This window comes from Oreochromis aureus, linkage group 10 (genome assembly GCF_013358895.1).
Source record: "Oreochromis aureus strain Israel breed Guangdong linkage group 10, ZZ_aureus, whole genome shotgun sequence".
Lineage (NCBI taxonomy): Eukaryota > Metazoa > Chordata > Actinopteri > Cichliformes > Cichlidae > Oreochromis > Oreochromis aureus.
Genome location: NC_052951.1, coordinates 11,826,375 through 11,847,237, shown reverse-complemented (window position 1 = coordinate 11,847,237; position 20,863 = coordinate 11,826,375). Strand labels below are relative to the sequence as shown.

Genomic DNA, 20,863 nt, shown 5'->3' with positions numbered 1-20,863 from the left:
GTACCTTACCGATGAGTCAAAACAATCCTAGAACACAAAAGCAGGACTATGAGAAAAATCTTAAAATGATATTTTTTTAGCATCAAAATGTGGAATCAGTGAGAGTAAAAGAGAAAAACCACAATGGGAAGTTCTCACTTTGTAATGTGGTAAATTTGCTTCACTCAGGAGTCTTATATTGTGCAAGTGAACAGATTAAATATCTATTATTTATCAACAGAAACCCAGAGAGTGCACTGATGTATCTCTCAAACATGTATCATTTCTCCTTGCTGAATAATAAATGTTAAAGCAGGTTTTGAGTCTATGCAGCTGAAAGCACAACATTATGGATATACAGCACCTATGTAATCCACACAGCATGAAACTACAGTACATTTAATGTTGTATCGCAATGTCATGTGTGCAGCTAGAAATGGAACTTACTAGCTTACCAAATTACTTCTTCTAAACCTTTATTATTAGCCTTCTTAGACTTATTATTGACATAATATCCTATGATCTCTGTGCTATGTTTTTTTTTTTAACGCACCACTATTTTGGGTAAATTTATGTGTGAAAGTTTAGTTGATTTATTGATGAAGAAGTCGCTAAATGTGCAGCTGCTGTGACAGTCATGCTAATGTTAGCGTCTATGTAACGCTCATTATGCTAGCAGATGTAGCCTCAGTATGAGGTTATAGGGTTATATGTCAATAAAATCTTTTCATATCTATGGTTTCAACATATAAATAATGCTAATGATATATATATACATATTTAAAAAGGACCTAAAAGGAGGGTTTACTTTCAAAGGAAGTCTGAAGGCTGTATCACAGGAATTGATGCTGACAAGATTATTTTTTGGCAGCTTCTTACAATGTATTTGATAAAAGACATTTGAATGGGGTTTTAGTTTTGCATTTTTATCTAATTTCAGATACATAACAAATAATAATAGCTTTCTGTTTTAGACATTTTGTAGCACAACAAGTCATATTATGTTATTTAAGATTTTTATTTCAGACATCCAGCCAGCAGCAGGAACAGCAACGAATATAGAAGCAGCTCCCTCTGGAAAGTCACCTTCAACCACCACAGACAGCTTCTTATTCTACACGCATGTACGTTTCTGTTTTGCTTTAGCTACACTGCTAATGCAGTTTTTGTTTAGTTTCACTTAGAGTACACTTTATGGACAGAAGTAGGCCCACACCTCCTAACCTTTAAATTCTGGTGTTTTCAGTCCTTTGCTATGGGTGTATAAAAATCAAGCACCTAGCCATGCAGTTAGCCTTTACCAATACTTGGGTCATTCTGAAGAGCTTGTAATACTGTAATAGGATGCCGCCAATGATACTGGCAATGTTTCTGGTGGTTGATTTTCTACTTATTTAAACAGGAAAAAGAAAGACAGAAAATCCTCTTATAAAACCCTTAATTAAATTTCCATTAGTCAAATCACATTCTAAATGTCGCTGAACATTTATAAAATAGGAATAACACATTTAACCAACTAGTATTTATGACAACAGCTAGCAAGAACAGTGACATTTAAACATTTAGTCAAAAGAAATCAAATTTCAACCCTTCTAGATATTTCATGATAAGCTGTAAGTGGTATTATTGCAAAGTGTATAGTAACCATAGTAACTTACCCACAAAGTGGGAGACCACATATAGTCTGGGGTCGGAGACTGCTGAAATGTATAGTCCATAAAAGTCGCCAATGCTCTGCTGACTCGGTAACTGCAGAGAAACCTCCTGTGGCATTAACATAAGCACAAAAATTGTGCACCGGGAGCTTTGCACTGGTTTCCATGACCGAGCAGCTCCTGTAGGTGTAACGTGTAGCCGGTGTTCTGACAAAACGTCCTGCTGTGTCAAAACATCCTACCGTAGCGTAAATTTATAGTCATGTCTATCAATCCGTGCTACCTTATTAGAATATACTACCTTACGTGGTTTATGCCTCCATCGTACATATCTATAGGTTGGACATTCTGATAGCCAAATCACACTTATCAAAACGTGCTAACAACGGAGCGTGGTGTCCACTAACTGCAGGAGGACTAAAATTAATTGACAAGGTTTACGCTGTATGCCAGTTTACAGAAATTTAGAAGTACTAAATCAAGACTTGAAATATGACTTCAATTGAGACTCCAATTTGGAGTATTTTTGCAAAAAAAACAAAATGCAATTTAGCTTGAAAAGTTAACAAATTGACAACAGCTTAAGGAAAACAAGTATCAACTGTAATAAAGAAGTAAAACATATAATACTAACCATTTTTCACACGCACAAGATCGAGGTAGGATCAAATAATAGGCGTGTACTATTAACACCGTAAACATGGGCGTTTTGAGTTGTGCGCATGCGCAGTAACGACAACTAGGACAGCTTGATAGGTAGGGTGTTTTGTCAGAACACCGGCCCTGTACTTTTGTCCATATATTTTAAATGAAGACTTTTGAAACTCACCATTCTTTAAGCTTGAACCTACACTGCACCGCATTAGCAGTAGTAATAGCAGTAAACATATGCTGATGTAGTGTTGTAGTGAAATTTCTTTTGGCATGGTGTACCTGCGTGACTGTTATCTATCAGCTAACACCTCACAACAAAAGTAGAAAGGCAACAGTGCATAGTAATTATCACATCTTTGTTAAACAAAGCACAGCCAAAATCACTGCATAATGATTTATTCACATATTTTTTGTCACATACTAGATATTATTATTATTATTGTTATTGCTGCAGTTGTGGCGCCTTTCAGGTATTTGCTTTCATTATTCCCATAACGAGATTCTATGCTCATATCTCTTTATAGTTTTCATCTTCATGCATGCTGAGTATTACGTTTCACAGGAGCAGGATGCAAATAAATTAAACAGTCTCTTTTTTGAAGTTACATCTCATAATCGATCCATTCTAATAATGCTTCAGTTACATGCCTTTTTCAGAGTCCATAGAGGGAAGTCACTTCTTGGAACATACAGTCTCCATCAGAGGGTAAAGGCATTACAAAGAGCACATTATTAATACATCTCATTAAAGCCGGCAATCTATGATTAATTTTCATAACCAACCAAGCCCCTATTCCCCCACCCAAGTACAGCCTATCTCTACCGCATAGTGAAAACACTAAGTGTAATTATAACATTTCATCTATGTACAGTAACTTTGAAATATGGCACCAAATCAGCTTGTGAAAAAAAGCTTGAGGTTACATGTTAAAATATTTGTGACTACAATACTTTTCCTGTTTAAAGTGTGTAATTCCATTCATAAGCTTTCAACAGCAATAACATTTTACAAGCCAAAGTGCAAACACTGGCACACTTTTCTTGATTTTTTTTTTCTTTTTTTTTGTGAACGTAAACAGTGCCTTGCAGGCACTGGGAGCATTGTGGTGCATTGACACAGTGTTGGAAAGTAATCTACCTCATCTCCAGTGCACCCTGTGTCCCATTTTGAACAGAAGCTCTCAGGTGATGTGAGTCTGCAGTCTGTTTGGCACCTAATGCGGTGAAGAATATGGAGATTTGTGAGAAATTTTAGGAAAAGAGTCTGATACAATAAACGATGTGTTCCAGTTTACTAAACATTTTAGTGCTAATCATTTTGTGTTGTTCAAAAGGTGCTTGTTTGTCCACTGTGTGGTTTTAACAGCGTGGACATTATTTTTCTCTCAGTAGCTCAGATTAGTTTAGCATTCAATTTTCCTGACTTGAGTCAGAGATTGGCTTTTTCCCCCCACACATGCATATGCATGCACGCGCTTAAGCTCTTGCATATGCACACATAATTGGAAAATGAGAGGATTTCTAAGCTACAGCAAAGGCAAATAATGAAGAACTTCAGATAATTCAACCTCACACAACCTTTAAACCTACAGTCTATTAATATTATTTGTAATTGCTCAGTTTTGTCAGTTGGGTTCTGTGAAGGCACCTAGTGTCACCTAGGCAGAGCAGAGCTCTCAACGTTACAGCAACACAGTTACCTTTTTAGTTTCAAAGTGTCAAAAACTCTACTTGGTGAAGTAATGGTTTATCGTCACTACACAGAGTCCATCTGTGCTCCTGAATAATAATGCAGTTGTCAGTTTTGTGCCTACTGATGGGTGGTCTGCGGCCAGGGAAAAGCTCTTCTCCAATATTTAAAAGGTCTTTGAGCCCCCAGGCAGAGAAGCCTCTGTCAGACGTAGGCTGACTCACTAGACTGGGTCCTGCCCAGGTTTGGGGCTTGGGACATGTGTGAAACATCCTTCTTGCGCACTTCACAGATGGACTTTCTCCGGGCCTGCACCCCTCTGATGGCCGTTTTTATCTTCCTCCAGCCAAGGTGGTTGAGCTCTGCCAGGTTAAGTAGCACACATATGCCACTAACTGCAAACATAAAGACCAAAAACACAGTCTTTTCTGTGGGACGGGACACGTAACACTCCACCTCCTTCACACATGGGTAGCGATCGCACTCAAACATCCCCGGCACGTTGAAGCCGTACAGGAAATACTGGCCCGCCAAGAAGCCGATCTCTAGCGCATTGCGGAACACAACCTGGATGACGTAGAAACGGGAGATGCCTTCTTGCCGTCGCACTTTAGAGCTCTTGTGAGCTGGAGGGAGTCCCCGGGGTCCGTTAGGGATCTCCTTGACCTCCAAGCAGTCATGATCCTCCTTACTACTGTCGGGGTGCACCAGGATGCCGTTGATGTTTCGGGCATGAAGCTTACGAGAGTGGTGGTCATGGTGGCGACCGTGGTGGCCATGACCATGGTGATCCATGTAAGGATGCAGCAGAGAGTAGCTTCGATCACGTGCTTTGGCCGACTGATGGACAGAATAGGTGATGAAGCACAGGCTTGGCGTGCACACCAGGATTATCTGAAAAACCCAGTAGCGGATGTGCGAGATCGGGAATGCCTTGTCATAACAAGCCTGGTTGCAGCCGGGCTGCATGGTGTTACAAATGAACATGATTTGCTCGTCCTCATACACCTTCTCCCCCACTATGCCAACTATTAAGATACGGAAAATCACCACCACTGTCAGCAGGATCCTGCAGAGACAGAAGGAGAGAGGGCAGGAAGGGGAGGTGGTGAAACAAGAGAAAGACAGCATCAGTTAATGAGGAGCAAATCCACAAAGGAACATTATATGTGGGCATGACTGTATGATTGAGTCGGTATAAAGTTAATGGTGAATAGGTGCTGTCGACAATAGTGGTTTTGATTTTTTTGAATATGCGTTTCTGAAAATTAAAGGGACAGTGACACTACATTCACTTTGCATGTGTGTGCGTGTGCACGCGTATTTGTGTGCTTGTGCGCAGCTGCCGTGATAAACAATACCCTGGGATGATGGAGCTGTGCTCTAGATAGCATGCACACCTCAGGTCACTAATCATAAGATAAAGGTGATTTCACACTCATTTTCACTGCTGGACTGAAACGGAACTGAATGACAACAGCTACGATAGACACTCACTCATTTAAGAATCAGTCTCGCATGTTAGCATATTTCCCCTAATGTTAATTAGCTTTTATCGAACCTACCAAAATATCTCTGTTGCAAAGCAACTGAATAGTATATTGCTGTATAAATAACCTCCTTCTGTTTCATTGTTGACTCCCAAGTGAGGAAAGAAGCATGCGCCATATTAGGGGGCAACAACTGTCACAGTTGCAAAGCTTTTAGATGTGTAGCTATTTAAAGAGCTCACATACAAAAGAACGAGTTGCCTCAACTATAGGGAGCTGCTCTCCCGAGGAGGTGGCATTTGCTAAAAACTGCAAGGACTTCCCATTGAGCATCATTAGTGCTTTGCTGCAGTTATAGAAAGCTGTGTCCAGGGACCGGTGGATCTAGAGAGCAGTACAGCTGTTCTGTTATTTTCATGGTGTCGATCCAGTATGGGCACTGCGGAGGAGGACTCTGGCTTTAGGGCTGCAGTGTCAGCTCTTTCTAATGAGCGAGGAAAGCCTGCACATCATTGAGCTCCCTGGTATTTATGCCACAGCCGTGGATGTGAATGCTCCCTGTGTGGAAGAGCCAGTTGCTTAGCACACTCTTGTATCCAAGCACAAGAGGGGGCCACAGACAGCAAGTAAAGGGATAGAGATAGATGGGAGCTGGCCCTGAAGTGAAAGGCAGCTACATAGGACAATAGCCAAAGTAATGGGATTTTGTTGCATTTTAAATATGCACGTGCATCCTAACTTGTTTGCTATAAAATGAGACTCCATACTTTATCTTTTAATGAGGGCTCATAATGCCTACCGACCTTCAGTGACCAGTAACCACAGCAACCTGCAGAGGATGGTTGTATAGACACCCAGTACGGAGGGAAAAAATAGCCTACAGTTGTTAGAAATATCCGACAAGTCAAAAAAATACATTTGTTTGAATGATGTGAAAGAGGAGACAAGTTGCTAAAGCCAAGGGAAAGACGGGTGAAGGTAAGAGGTACACCAGGGGAACATGCGTTAGCATGAAACAGACTTAAAATAGAGCAGTGCCTTGCTGCAGGATTATCGCTGCTCCACCTGCGAATGCATGCCTGTGTGTGTTTTTTGTGCGAGGAAGACAGGCACGAGGACACAGACACAAAGAGGAAGAGTCAGCCATGTGTATGACTTGTGCAAAATGGCAAAGACTCACAGTCGCCTGAGCTCAGAGCAGCTGCGAGCGTGCACGCTACACTGACTTCCGTCGTGCTTAAAAACCAAGCAGAATAAAGCTCCCCCGCATCTTTGGACTTTCAGAAGTTCAAATCTGGTCCTGTGTGTCATTCACATTAAGACATCTGTCACCATCTGCTCCTTTGCGGTGAGCCTGATGTGTACGGGCTCACTGGTGGTTTGACAGCAGTCGATATGTCTGAATGAATGATATTGATGGTTCTCTGCACCACAGGAAGATTTGACGCATTCTGCTCACAGGGATGGAGATCTGTGGTCGACACAGCTCGTCTGTATGCAAATATTTGTTTAAAAGATAGAGGATATATGACTAACTCTAGGTCAGTGTCAGTGTGAGAATCTGCAGTGCTGGATGCTGATTTAAAACCATGCAAGAGGCTCGAGAGCAGCTTTTCTGCATTATACCTTGATTTTCTAATCAAGGTAATAAAAGACAATGGCTGCTTCTCTGCCCAGTGATAATTACTATGTCATAATTACAATTTAATGCCACTAAATCTGCCTGCTGTCAACATCTATGTGTAATGCCACAGACTCATAGGCGACATGTTTTTTAATGTTGAACTGAAATATTCTTAGTTCAGACTGTCCTCAGACTGAAGGTAAGAGGACTCCACTATGCTGTCATGTGTTCATGATTGTAACAGCTTTTTCAGTGATGGACCAAATCCAGATCTGTTGACAAAAATTTTAAATAGCACTCTATACCAGTCTTTCATTACATCGACATAGGTGAGTATGTATTTGTCTGTAGTCATCACCATCTAAACGAAAAGACTGTGCTTTTTTTCCTAAACATGTTAGAGCGATAAGGACTTGCAGTTTTCTTGTGCTCTTCAGAGTTTGTTCAAGTAAGAACATTCCAGTGTACCTATGGGCATTCCTTAGCGCAGCATTGCAGTCATTTAAAAATCCAGTCATTACTTCTGCTTTTTTTGTCATTAAAAAAAAATCCCAAGGCGTTCCCTGTATTGAGTGCTGTGTGTGTTTGTTTGTGTGTGGTGGTTTATGTGTGAGCTCTACTGCTGGATAACGGGATAATCAGCATGGGGCAGATTGCTGCATTAGCAGAAAGCAGCGCCCGAAAGTTGTCTGCAAACATCAGTGCTTTAAGTCCTGCAGCATAACTAGCCAATACAGTAACTAGGGGAAGATTGGGGCAGCCCGAAGGCCTGAACCTGCAGAATATTCAATAACAATCATGAATAATGAAAAAGATGTCAGAAGTTTTAGTGTCTCAAACCCATGGGGCAGAATATTAAAATACTTGAAGAGTTGATTCATATAAGTGGGCATGAAAAAGATTCAGGCATTACGACATATCACAGCATGGTTCCTGTCACCAAAAGTTTCTTAAATGGCTGCTAAATTGTCTCCCACATCAGCCCCCACTCGTCACCTAATTTAGCATCCTGCTTCCCGGAGGACCCGGCTAAAGCTACGACTAATCATTACATTTTTAGAGACCTTCTAAATCCCTACCACTGTCCGGGAGATTTGATAAGATTTAGAAGAAAGTCAATCCTTCTGCGTCTGTTGGTCGCGTTCACGTCTGGATCTTCTTTTTTAATATCTGCTTTCTTGGGCTGCACCACTGACAGCTGACATTTTCATAAAGCGCAGAGACAAACAGCAGCTCATGGGCATGTTAACGTTTATGTCTAGAGGGACAGAAATAGGAGGAAGTAAAGATAATGAGGTGGTATTTTGTTGCGTTAACCTTCAAAGTGATCCTCAGGCAGCTGATTGACCTGTAAGATTGTGTGTGCAGTGTAATGTTAGGTGCTCATCAGCTGGTGTGTCGGTTGGACATGCAAGCTCTGTCTTTCCCAGAGGCTTTAACACACACACACACGTTCATTCATGCAGCAGCTGCTGTCGCCAGCCTCCAGGGAGAACAGAGGCCCACAAGCACAGACGCACCAGAAAACCTACACTTGCTTTCATACATAGATTGTGAATATAAGAAAGTAACTGTTAATATATGAAGGTGCACAGACTGGCCTCTGAAGCGCTGGATAAGTGCAGTTATCTGTGAAGAAACCTGGATAAAAATATTCCAACCGCCCATACACTCTCAATAAAAGGCTCCAATGATTGCTGATGGCAGCACATAATGAATAAAGACCTTACCGGGCCTTGAAATTAGACAGCTTAATTATCAGAGTGCAGACATTTCTATCCACCCGCCCCTCATCACTGCTCCTTTCTTAAAGTGTTTTAATGGTTTAAGGTCTTGCCCACATATCAGGCAGATGTGCACGAATGCCTGAAGTGCAACTACGAATCAGCGTGACGAATACGGTAATATAAGCTAAACTTGAGCTGCAATGGTTCTCTTATTCCCGCTGTCTTGAAAAACGTTACTGCGAGTGTGAAACAGAAACGGTTTTTAAAAATCAGCCCAAGTTTAGCGATGTCAGACTCAAACCATAACAGCTTTTTCATCCTGCTAGTTTCCACTGTGCCACGACTCGGAGTCAACATGGGCAGAAATGTAATTATATCACTTGCTCATTCAACATCTCAGAGGGAAATGGCCTCCAGCTGTTTTGCAGGAATAACGGAGGAAACAGGAAAGTTAATTGGGGGAGACTCTACAGGTATCTGTGCCAATTATACCTCAGCTAGCAGACAACAGCGAGATCTCAATCTTCATAGCAAAACCATTATAGCTGCGCTTGAGAAATATGCCTTAGAATGGTTTATGATGGGTATTTGTATTTTATGCCAAACTACTTCACGCCACTCAAAGAAAGCTGGGGGAAGAAATTCCTACACACAGCGTTTCTGTCGCGTGGCCTAACCATGCGCGATGATAATGCAGAGCACACCAGATGCAGCTTTCCTCTATCCCATTTGTCTTTATGTCATCTAAAATTACCCTTTCATCTCGACTCAAGCTAGCGGCGGCAAACATTATGCAGAAGTGTTTCTATCTAAAATAACTTGAAAGCTAAATGAATGGCATCAGCATTTCTTTGTCTATCCCGAACCAGCACGTTTTGCTGATCACATCAATATACGATTTCAGAAGATTCCATATATATATAACATCTTGGCTATCCAGTACAGTATTTGGAGTAATGATGGGATTTTACACACATCAAGTCTCCCATTTTAATCCTGTAATACATTTTTGTACAGATGGCCCCGCCCCTCCCTGAGCCTGGTTCTGCCAGAGGTTTCTTCCTGTTAAAGGGGAGTTTTTCCTTCCCACTGTCGCCAAAGTGCTTGCTCATAGGGGGTCATATGATTCTTTTTTCTCTGTATGTATTATTGTAGGGTCTACCTTACAATATAAAGCCCCTTGAGGCGATTTTGATGTTGTGACTTGGTGCTGTGTAAATAAAATTGAATTAAATGGAAATTGAATTGAAAAATATCGACATTTTTGGTAAATAAATACACAAGGGTGACTTAATCTGGGCAAATGACTCAGCATCACTGTTATGGAAGTCTGGTTACAGTGGATAAAGGAGTTACAGGAGACATTTTTTTTATATATTTATTAATGAAATGCTTGATATTGAGAAGAAAAGAGATGATTACAGGTTAGTGCAGCTAAGTTTACGCAGCTCTGAAGCTTCACACAAGTTTCTCCCAAACTAGATAACAAGTAGTCAAAGATATCCTTGATAAAAACAAGAAACATCACTGCGTCACCGAGCCTGACCTTTTCAGACCTACCCAAAATAGCGAGACTTCTCCATCATAGGAAATTGGTCTCATACTTTAAATGGTATTTGTTCAGGACGTTGCATAAGACCCCTTTTTAATTTTGATAGTTCCCAGAATGCATCAGCTCTGCTCTGTCTCTCTAATATGTTTTAGTGCCAGAACCTTTAAGTCTTGCTGCAGAAAAAAATGAGCTGCCTCATGTGGTTGCATTGCATGTTTGTGTTCAGAGGATATCTTCTTAAGCATATAAATCTGGTGCTGAAAAGTAACAAATTATTAGAAGTTTTTGTCCCTAATATTTCAAACAGCACTCACAAGTTTTCCCAGAGTAGCATATTTAACCTTAATTTTTATGCATGCATTTCATCTGGCTGTTTAAAATCTTAGTAAGTGTCTAGAATGGTTACTTTTTTATGAAAATATCTGCACTGCTAAAATGTAGCCTCTACATAAGCTCAGTAAACAGAACCTTTGCTGCTTGTCAGCGCTGGTTAGATTGTGTGTTGGGTTGCAAAGATTTAATTGTAAGGCTTTTAGTAAAATTGTATGTAGCAAGTTTCTCTCTAAAAAGTATTAATGGAGTTTTAGCCTCGTGGAGAGAGGCTGGAAAAGCACTTCTGATATATAACTTGCTAGTTATAAAACCAGCAAACACAGAGCTACATTAGTGATAGTTGCTGTAAAAGCTTCTAATCACAGGCTAATTACTGGAAGTTACTGAAAGACCATAAAAACACTTTGTGAATTCAGATGCTTTGTTCATCACAACGTGCGAGCTTTTGTTCGCTTAAACATTGGATTAGAGTTGCATACAATAACCTGACTATAATATTTGTGTTTGCATATGTTCCCGCCTCATGGCTTTTCTGGCAGATTATTTAAATTCTAACCAGTTGTCCTTTCTGAAAGTTAGAGCACACTAACATGATGGTTGCTTTCCAAATCAAGTGGCTTACTATAGTAGAGTACTGTCATTACGTATCACAGTAATCTATGATTCAATCTGCACATTAATGAACGTCCCTAACTTCCTTCTAATGTGTGTTTTCATTTCTTATTTCAACTGAGGGAAGTGTATTTGTTATTAATGAGGATTTATGTCATTGCTGCCTCAAACTGCGTCTTGTCTTTCCTAAACCTGCACTGTGTGCATCAGGCATGAATTGTGCCATTAAAGACAGTCAGACTCTAGTGACGTGGTTGGCTCCTGTAAAATGACTTTTCCCACTATATAACACGATAGCACCCTCGCTCGCTGTGCAAGGTGAACGCTTATATCATGTCTCTCCCACTCAGCCATGCCCGCCTCCTAACTCTGTCCATATTTTAAACCTTCACTAGCTGATGGCTAAGTTTGTGATTAGGCTAGTGGTGTGTGATACTGCAAACTTTGGTATCGAGCTGATGCCAGATCAACACAGGACCAATACTGCTGATACCAATACTGATACTGATACTTTTAACCTGTAAAGACAGCATATGGAGGGGAGAGCAGTGGCGTCATTTATGAGATGAATCATCATCAATTTTACAAATTCTGAACACATTTCAGTGACTGCTAATTAACTGTTTTCTAACTGTTTTTACTAATTAACTAATTTCCACAATAATTAGTTAACTCAACGAAACGCGCCTTTCAGCTTTTCACCTTCTGTTGTTTAAATGTGCCATAGGCTGTGAATACAATAGATAACAACATTCAATTGGCTACTGAACTTAGGATAGAAACAAGGCATTGATCCTATCGTGCTAGCATTGATCCAATACCAATACCAAGGTTGGCATAGATAATATCGATATTGGGATCGATCTGTCCACCTGTAGAATAGGCTGCTGATTTCTTTTGATTGATTTATTCCTTTTATTTTAGCTTGGAGCTTTACATATTGTATTATAGTTTCATAGATTTGTTAGGTTGTCGGTGTCAAACATTTCTAGTTAGACATCTTTGCCGCTGGGATTTACCCACCAGGAAGTTAAAGTTTGTCTTTATTTTAAACACGGAATAATTAGAACACTGCAAATAGTTTTAAAATCTCACTGCAGCCCACATACATGCATGCTTCACTTCACATCTTTTAAATCAGCCCTTGTTTTTGTTAAAGAAAAAGAAATAAGCGTTTACATTAGTCATTACTTCGGTCTCTGGCGCACATTTTTCCTGGACTACATTTGTCACTTTAAACACACCATCTTCACAATGCTTCCTTTAAGGGAGTTTGGGTGTTTAGTAACAGGTTCACAATTCATAAAAGTTTAACAAAAGCTGTCTGAATCGAATCAGAAAATATCACTACATGTGGGAAGTCATTAAATATACATTTAGGCTATGCATAGGGGAAACATTACATGCCTGATAAAACTCTTACACACACCGCTGATGTGTTGCTGAAATGAATAACAGCCCGCGCTGAGTGAAAGCTGAGCTCAGCGCTAGTGGCAAACCGTGCAATCAATTTTATTCAACATCAGGGACTGCTGCACAAATAAACTAATGACAACTGTAGATGTGCAGGAAAACGGTTTAATTTGAACGACAGTCCTGCTCCTTGGCGAACGATGATGGATTACTAATCCTGTCTAATGCTGCAATATGGACGCCATTGTTTTGCTTTGCAACAAAACCTTCTCGAGCGGAATAAATCTTATCCAGGAAGATGGTTATCAATGATACATGAAGTATATTCTGTCAGAAGGGATGATGTCCTCAATTCACGCAGAGCATTCCTGCATCTCCGATTATTTTGGGAGAACTAGGGTGCCCTTCTCAAAGTAGGGTACCTCCTTCTTGTGGATATCCTGACCCATTTAGGAAATGAACATGGCCATGAAAACTGCAGGAGTGAACAACTTTGGGGCAAGGAGTGCATCTTGCTTTTAGAGCCAACAAACAAGAACGCAGATATGTTCGGTCACGTCAAACCTTTCAGGGCTGCCTGTCTAAGTGCAGCTTCTTTCAGCCATATAAACAGCACTGCAGAGCAACAAGGTGTATTTCATACACCACTTTGTTGCATTAAAAGGCTGGTCAACTCTGCATACATTTTTAATGAATGACTTGACATCAGTTGCAACGTGCAACAAGAGGCACGAAGGATTTATTAAGATTTTATGGTTTATACTGCTTAAGTGGGGAGTGATAGATGATGAATAATGGATCATTTAGAGCTCCATCAGGAAAAAACAAATAAAGCGTAAATAGATGCAGAAATCTAAAAGTACATAAATGGATAACAGCAAACAGCACTTTGTAAACTAACTCTTAATCTGATTGAAATGCAGTTTACAGAATGTAATCTATGGAAATGTACTTTTGTGGCTTTAACAGCATAGACAGTGACGTTTGCATGTACTATATCTCAGAATCAGCCTGAACATTTAAAAGAGCTGCTTCATGAACATTACTGTCAACATTGTGTGACGGGTCAGCCAGCAGCTTCAGATGAAGGATCTCTGACACAGATTCTGAGCGATAAACCTCTGCAGAGGGAAAACTTTTCTTCCTCCCTCTGTCTCACCCCCACCCTCATCCATCCGTTGCAGCTTTTTTGTTCTGCCTCTACAGCTCCCATCATCTTCTCTCTATCCATCCGGTTACCTTTATTATTTTATCTTCCTCGGATCACTCTAGTGCTCCATTATCTCTGCCTCTCTTTTTTTTCTGCTCATCTTTTGCGCTGACCTCACTACAGCATTGCAGTCAAGGAGAGGCAAGTTATAAATCTCGCACCCAAAGGCTTGATCTTCACACGGTCGGACGCATTTTTGTCACGGTAGACATCACAAACATTCACACCTGTGATCTGCAAATGGTTTGAGCACCACATGTGACACACACACACACACACACACACACACACACACACACACACACACACACACACAAAATGTATTACTGTATGTGAATATTAAACTGTTTATTGCCTGTAGTTGTGTGCTTTAAAATATATTGTAATGATGTGATTTTTGTATACAGATTAAGGACTGGGGAAAATGACGGGCCTAGGTGTTAGATGCATGCCCTCCACATTCAGTTTGCAGTATTATATGGACATGTAATTTATTTGTCTATCGCACCTACTTAAAAACTTAATTTGTATGAGATTGTATAGACAAGAGGTGTTCATATGCTCGTCTGATCAGCAAGAATTACCAATAGGATAAAACAAAAAGTAAATTACTGCTGTAACATTTTTATTGTGAAGGCTGTAGATGTACAAAAAAGGGAATTATTGTTTTAATTGTAACCAGAAGTCAGTTAATATGCATAGAAAACAACCATAAACATTATCAAGGCTGCTAGTGTCATGTTTTACACAAATGTACACAAATAGAGCTGTGCCATTGGCATAAGAATAAAATAACAATTTAGTTTTCCTAATTTTGGAGCCTGAATGTTTAAGTTGGAGAGGATAGTGCTAACAAACATCACGTGTTCAGTGCAGATTTTGTTATATCTTTATTAGGTACAGAAAATAGATATATAGGTCTGTGTGTTGACCTCCATTCTTATCAGAAATGTCATTAATTTGTTACAATTAACAGACTGAGACTGACTATACTATCTAATGCAAAAGATTTCAGGGTCATCATAACTGTAAATATACAGTAAAATTGGTTTGGGATAGAGGTGGATTAATGCAGCCTTGACAATGATTTTCATTTCCATGTTATCATGAGTACAGTCATCGGTTATCCATGCACACATTGTACATTGTGCAGTTAGAAGTCAAGCTTATGAAAATTTCACAATACACAACATTAATAACTGAATGAGTCATAATATGCAAGGCACCTGTGGTTAGTCAGAGGCACAGAAGCAACTCTCAATTTGTCTGTCTCGATCAAAGACCATAATTAAGCTAACCTATGCCACAGTGTAGAGTTGGTCCGTTTCTATTTTAAACACTCTTCTGTAATCCTGAGCTAATTATCTATCCTATGCCAGGGCATAGGTTAGCTTAAACCTACAATTAAGAAACTGCTTAATTGTAGCTCAAAAAGACAGTCTAAACATCTGAAAATGCTGACGGTGTCTCACGGTGGATTTACATCCTCGTGTCGGCACTCAAAAAAAGATGACTGACATGCAACCATGTTCCAAAGTTTGGATGCAGGGGAGACCTGTTATGTCGAAACGTCACTGTTCTGTGCTTTGGAACCGCATCCGTTAAAACTGCAAGCGAACACATGCAAACGTTGTCAAAGTAACGACACACAGGTTGAACATCCTACTTGTGATGCCATCTAGCAGTCGCTGCATGCCACACCCTGTGAAGTGCAGGACTTCACGACGCACAACAGTGCAACACTACATCACGGTTGTGTTCACGAGTGCAATGGACCACAGCCAACAACCATTGTTGGCTGTGGTCAGTGGTGCAACAGACTTGAACCTTTCAACCCATAGAGGTCAGTGCAACAATTTTGACTCCACACATAATTTAGTGTGGGGTTTGGCGTTAACAATCTAGGAGGCACCTTGACAGCACAAAACTGTGCCAGTGGTGAACAATTCTCCAACTTGCTGGTACATCCAGAAACATCATTCTTGTCTTTTAATTATTAAGTGTCACTGATTTCCTGACCATGCAGACACATGCTTAGGTTTAGGAGTCAAGGCATTATCTTTAGTTGTTTTTGTCTTACTGCTGAGATAACCTAGGAATGTCTAATGTTTTCTTTTCCTTTCTATAGTTGAAAAGCAACATCACCACTTAAAAATAACTTGCTACAAGCTAGTCCACGGCCTCTCTGTCCAAAGTACTTGTGAGTTTTCCTGTACATCTTCAGATATCCTGCACACATGCTAACTAAAGGGACAAAATCGAAATCGGCATAAAGAAAATAAGAAGCTGTACGGGGCCTAAAACAAAAAATGCTTACAAATAATGTACAGAAAGACTCAAAAACAAAGGTTTCTTGGCTTACATAGCAGATGGAAGAAAAACGGAGGAAACCCCGCCACTGGGAAGCAGATAATGTTACAGCTAATGCTCTAGGGTCAACTAAAGAGCCTTGTAGGACAAACACTCTGAGGAAAGCCAAACACACGGGGATCATTTACAAAGCATTTCACTGTATTCAGCAGAGTCGAACATAGCTGTGGATTTCATACTACTATATGATGGAGATGCGCTTTTTTTTTAACTATCATTTAACTATCCAATGTCACGTGTCTTTGGACAGTTTGACACAACAGAAAATAAATATAGTAAACTCTACCACATCTCCCACAAAAAAGTGCCCTGTTCTAAATTGTACCACTCGATTTACTAAACACATCTTTGGTATTCAGGATACCCTTTATTAGTGTTCAGCCAGTGAAGTGCATGATCAACAAATAGCTCAAACTATGCATATAAGAAAAAACCACTGCATCATGAGAATACTCTTTATGACTTCTGAAAGAGGTAGCAGACAAATTGAGAGTTGCTTCTGTGCCTCTGTAGGTGGCGTGAATCATCCAGAGATTAATTTTCAGCATTCTTTGTACCCTGTGCTCACAGGATTTTACTGATTCAGCTTCCAGAACTGTTATTTTAAAGCTGCATTAAGTAATTTTTGACCACTAGGGGGCGGAAAGACTCCAAAACAAGTTCACAACAGTTAGCATCTAGCTTATCAAGGTGTTATGGCTAACATGTTAGCAAACAGTTGCCTACTCACATATCCAGCAGAAACAGAGCAACACGGACATCCCTTTGGTCTCCTTTATCTGGCCACCTGTTGAATGTAATTCCAATATTCACTGGCGTTTTAGCCCTTGTTTGCTCTTCCAACTCATAATTGTTTTTTTTTTCTTTTGCTAAATCTCCAACTTTGCTTACCAGTTCCTTTGGCTTTTTTTACACAGGGCAGTTAGCTTTGGTACCGGGGGCGACTGCCCACATTCATTCAAACCAGCATTGTTTTGGTTTTTCCACTTAAAGAAACCAAAACAACTAGCTGAAAGCTGCGTAGGGCTTCCAAGTGGGATGTTGATTATCAGTGCTAGAACAGCACTCCAAAGCCATCAATGGGAGGGACTCACAAGACTGTGAGATTGCTTAATGCATCTTTAAATCAAGTCAGCGTCCAGGTTATTGTTCCATATGAGGACTGGACTACATGAATTTGTTGGTTAATGCACTTTTAAAATATAGAAATTAGTTGACTGAAATGATTTGGTTGGAAGGAAGATCTCTGTCTTAGCTTCAAATTGCAGATCAGCTGAAATTTTGGTATAAATGTGTAGCTCACATCATCTCTGTTACTTTGACGCAGTTCCAGTGCCACTGGAGGATGTTGGCTTATTCACAGACAATGAACACATGAGCCAATTTGCAGTCCTTTAACTTACATGGGGCAAGAAACACACACACTCACACAAAAGACCACTGGAGCAAAAAGAAGTTTAGGCCATGTCCTTGTTGAGTTTGAGTTAATGAACACAGCAGGGCGATCACAGTCTTCACTGTTACTTTTTGTTTTTACCAAAGCAAAGCATCTTTTAAATGGCCGACATATACATCCAGATTTCACAGGCTGAAGCATGTTGACTCTTCACTTTGCCAAATGAGCATCCAAGCGGGACATTTGGATTGTGTTCACTGGGTGGAAAATTCCACTTTTGCAATCAATTAATCACACAGAGATGATGTGGGGCACGCATGTGGGGCACGTATTTCACACCAATTTTACAGCAAGTCTCCGTGGCATGTCTCCACTGCTAATCAAACTAAAAGCTCGTCTGTTCAACTCTCCGCCACGAAACACTCTCACGCAAAGTATGACAATGTCTGCTGGTCAAAACTAATTGGATTAACTTTTTTTTTAGGAAATAAAATCACTCAGAGTTCAGAGTCATTAACTCCCCCTTTGATTCTTCCTCCACACCTGCTTGCTCACCATCCTTTCATCTTCCGCACCTCTGCTCTCCTCTCCTCTCACTCCTACTCCCCTCTCCTCCTTCTGTCCTATTGGTCTGTGGCCAGCAGCATCAAGCATAATCTATCAATAGCTTGGCTATTAGCTAGTAAAAACATAGGAACCTCTCTGAATTAACCGTAATGCCTGCTGCTGACTATGTGCAATTAGGTTTTGCCTTAACTAATAGTGGGTGTGGAGGATAAGAGTGAGGAGAGCAAGGAGGAAGTAAGGACGGGGAAGGCAGGGAGGACTGTGAGGGATAGTGGAACAGAGGAGAGCACTGGGACAAGCCTTGAGGAGGGTAATCTCTGTACAGATGCCATCCACAGATCCATACAAAACAGCATGTAATGTGCAAAAAAAGAAAGAAAGAAAGAAAAAAAATCCCACCTCATCAGTTGACATAAAACCGCAGACACAAAACCAGAAAACACCAGGTTCCCACTTAAATCCATGTCTTACCTTCCGATCATAGTAGAGTGCTGCTGGACAGCCGCCTCCAGCAGCCTCTCCAGAATCGTCCACTCTCCCATGGCGATGAAGAGGCGGCAGAACGGTCAGAAGAAACAGGGCTTGGGGACCTGACCCCGCTTTCCTCCAGGGAACTCCTTCGCCTTGCTCTCAGGACCAGCAGAGAGTACAGTCAAACCACCCACCCACCCCCGTCACACCTCGGCTCCCTTTGACCTCTACACGTTGACCTGGCCGCTTATCAGTTAATCTCTGTGCACGTGAATGAATGAGTGTCTTCTCCTGGGCCTGTCCCGCTCTGCTCCTCTTCCAGGTGCTGAAGAGGTGCTGAGCTGATCGCCTCCCCACCACACACACACACACACCACTCCCCCCACCTTCTCTCCCGTAGTCTCTCCCCCTCCCTTGTGCAGTGATGCTTGTCCTCCCCCTGCCGCACTACTCCGCTCTGCGCTACAGCATATGCTATAGCTCACTGAATGACAGCCATGATCACCCTCTGTTTTCCACTTGCCTCTGTTCTCCTTCCCCTCTCCTTCTTCTGTCCCTGCCTTTGTCCTCCACCTTACCCCCAGGGCACTCCTTGTACTTTAGCTGCACTCACTGCCATCGGTGCTCCTCTGCAATCGTCCTTGCATTGTGTAGAAGCTTTGCCTTTGCTGCACCCTTGCTACTCCAACCTAAACACACACACACAACACATACAGCTGATCCTCCTTGGCTCACCTCAGCAAACGGCACTGTAAACACACACACACACTTGCACTCGATGACAGCTCTGAATCCCACTCTCGCACTTCCTACTGAGGACTGCAGATCCACGCCAGCACACAAAGCTCCTGCCTGCTGAATGTCATTTCATGACTGGAGGAATGGTCGCTCCCACAGCTCTGAGTGCTACAAGGACCCATAAAAACCTGCATACACACACATGCACACACACGCGCGCGCTCAGAGACACACACTCAAACACACTGCCACCCAGCCACTCAGTAATAAATCAGCTGCTTTGCTGCATCCAGTGAGGCTGAACCCAGTCAATGTGCTGCAGACCTGCTGTCCTGTGTTGTCCTGTGTTGTCCTGAGTTGTCCCCCTGGCAAAATTCAGCACAGTCCAACACCAAGAGTCATGTCTTGCAGGGATGAAAAGCTGTCCTGAGAAACCTATTTCTGGGCTCCATCATCTTGCACCCCCCCTCCCTCCCGCCTCTCTCCCTCCTGCTCTCCTTCACCTTCGCTCTCTTCCTCCTTTTCCTCACGTTTGTTCTGCAGATCTGAGTCCTGCCAACTACCTCTGTCTCAGCGTTCGGTCCCCATCTCTGCTCTGTGCTCTCCCCTCTCTCCCTCTCTCTCTCTCTGTGTCTCAGCCTCGTTCATCGCTCTATCTCTGTCACACTCTGTGAGCATGCAACACCCCTCCTCCTCCTTTCATAGATCTGCTCTCTCTCATCCCTCCTTCTCGCCCTCCCTCCTTCCCTGCCTCCTCTTGTAAATGTGCTTGGATTGCTACTCTGATCTCTGCTTCGGTTATGCTTGCAAGAATGCCTCCCACTGTACTGCTGTGCCTGTTCCTGCCTGATGTTGCACAGAAAAGACGGAGTTGTGATCTAACTGTGCCTCCTGCCCTGTGTTCATTGCAGTTCTTTGTTCCAGTCTGGAAGCTCGACGGTGTTTCCCTTCACTTCAAATGCTCTCTTCCTGGTTCACCCCCCCCCCCCCCCTCATCATCTAACCTCATGATTCCAGGAGGAGGATTACAGGAGAATTGTAGCTCTGCTCCACCCCATCCCCCACATATCCCCTCCCTTTCTCTATCTTACTGTATTGGGGATGACAACACACCTATTTTACCCTGGCCTAACCTTCATACCCCTTTTTTCCGATTTCCCCTTTTCATCTTCTCTCTGTTCCTCATCAGTCTCTCCTCCATTAGAGCCCTTGCGTTCAGTCTCCCTCACAGGAGAGATGAGCACAGTGTTGTACTTTGGTGTGACATTGACATTAGATCAAGGTGGTGTGGGAATGTGATGGTCTCCATCCATTACGCACATGGATACGGTCAGATTCATACAATAATGCACAAACATCCCCTATACACTGTCTCTATCTGA

At 41.7% G+C, this 20,863-nt stretch overlaps 1 protein-coding gene across 2 annotated transcripts; it reads right to left on the bottom strand.

The window, feature by feature from the left end:
• Positions 1-2,668: 2,668 nt before the first annotated feature.
• Positions 2,669-19,921, bottom strand: LOC116330221 (gap junction delta-2 protein-like). 2 transcript variants are annotated; one of them, XM_039618083.1, is made up of 3 exons: positions 18,744-19,921; positions 17,040-17,096; positions 2,669-5,047 (listed from the first exon to the last, which is right to left on the bottom strand). In XM_039618083.1, exons 1-3 carry the CDS (start codon positions 18,812-18,814, stop codon positions 4,183-4,185), a joined length of 993 nt encoding a protein of 330 aa, XP_039474017.1. In that variant the 5' UTR covers positions 18,815-19,921; the 3' UTR covers positions 2,669-4,182. The 2 variants fall into 2 exon arrangements, with proteins under 2 accessions (XP_039474017.1, XP_031608322.1); XM_031752462.2 differs by lacking the exon at positions 17,040-17,096.
• Between the last annotated feature and the right edge of the window lie 942 nt (positions 19,922-20,863).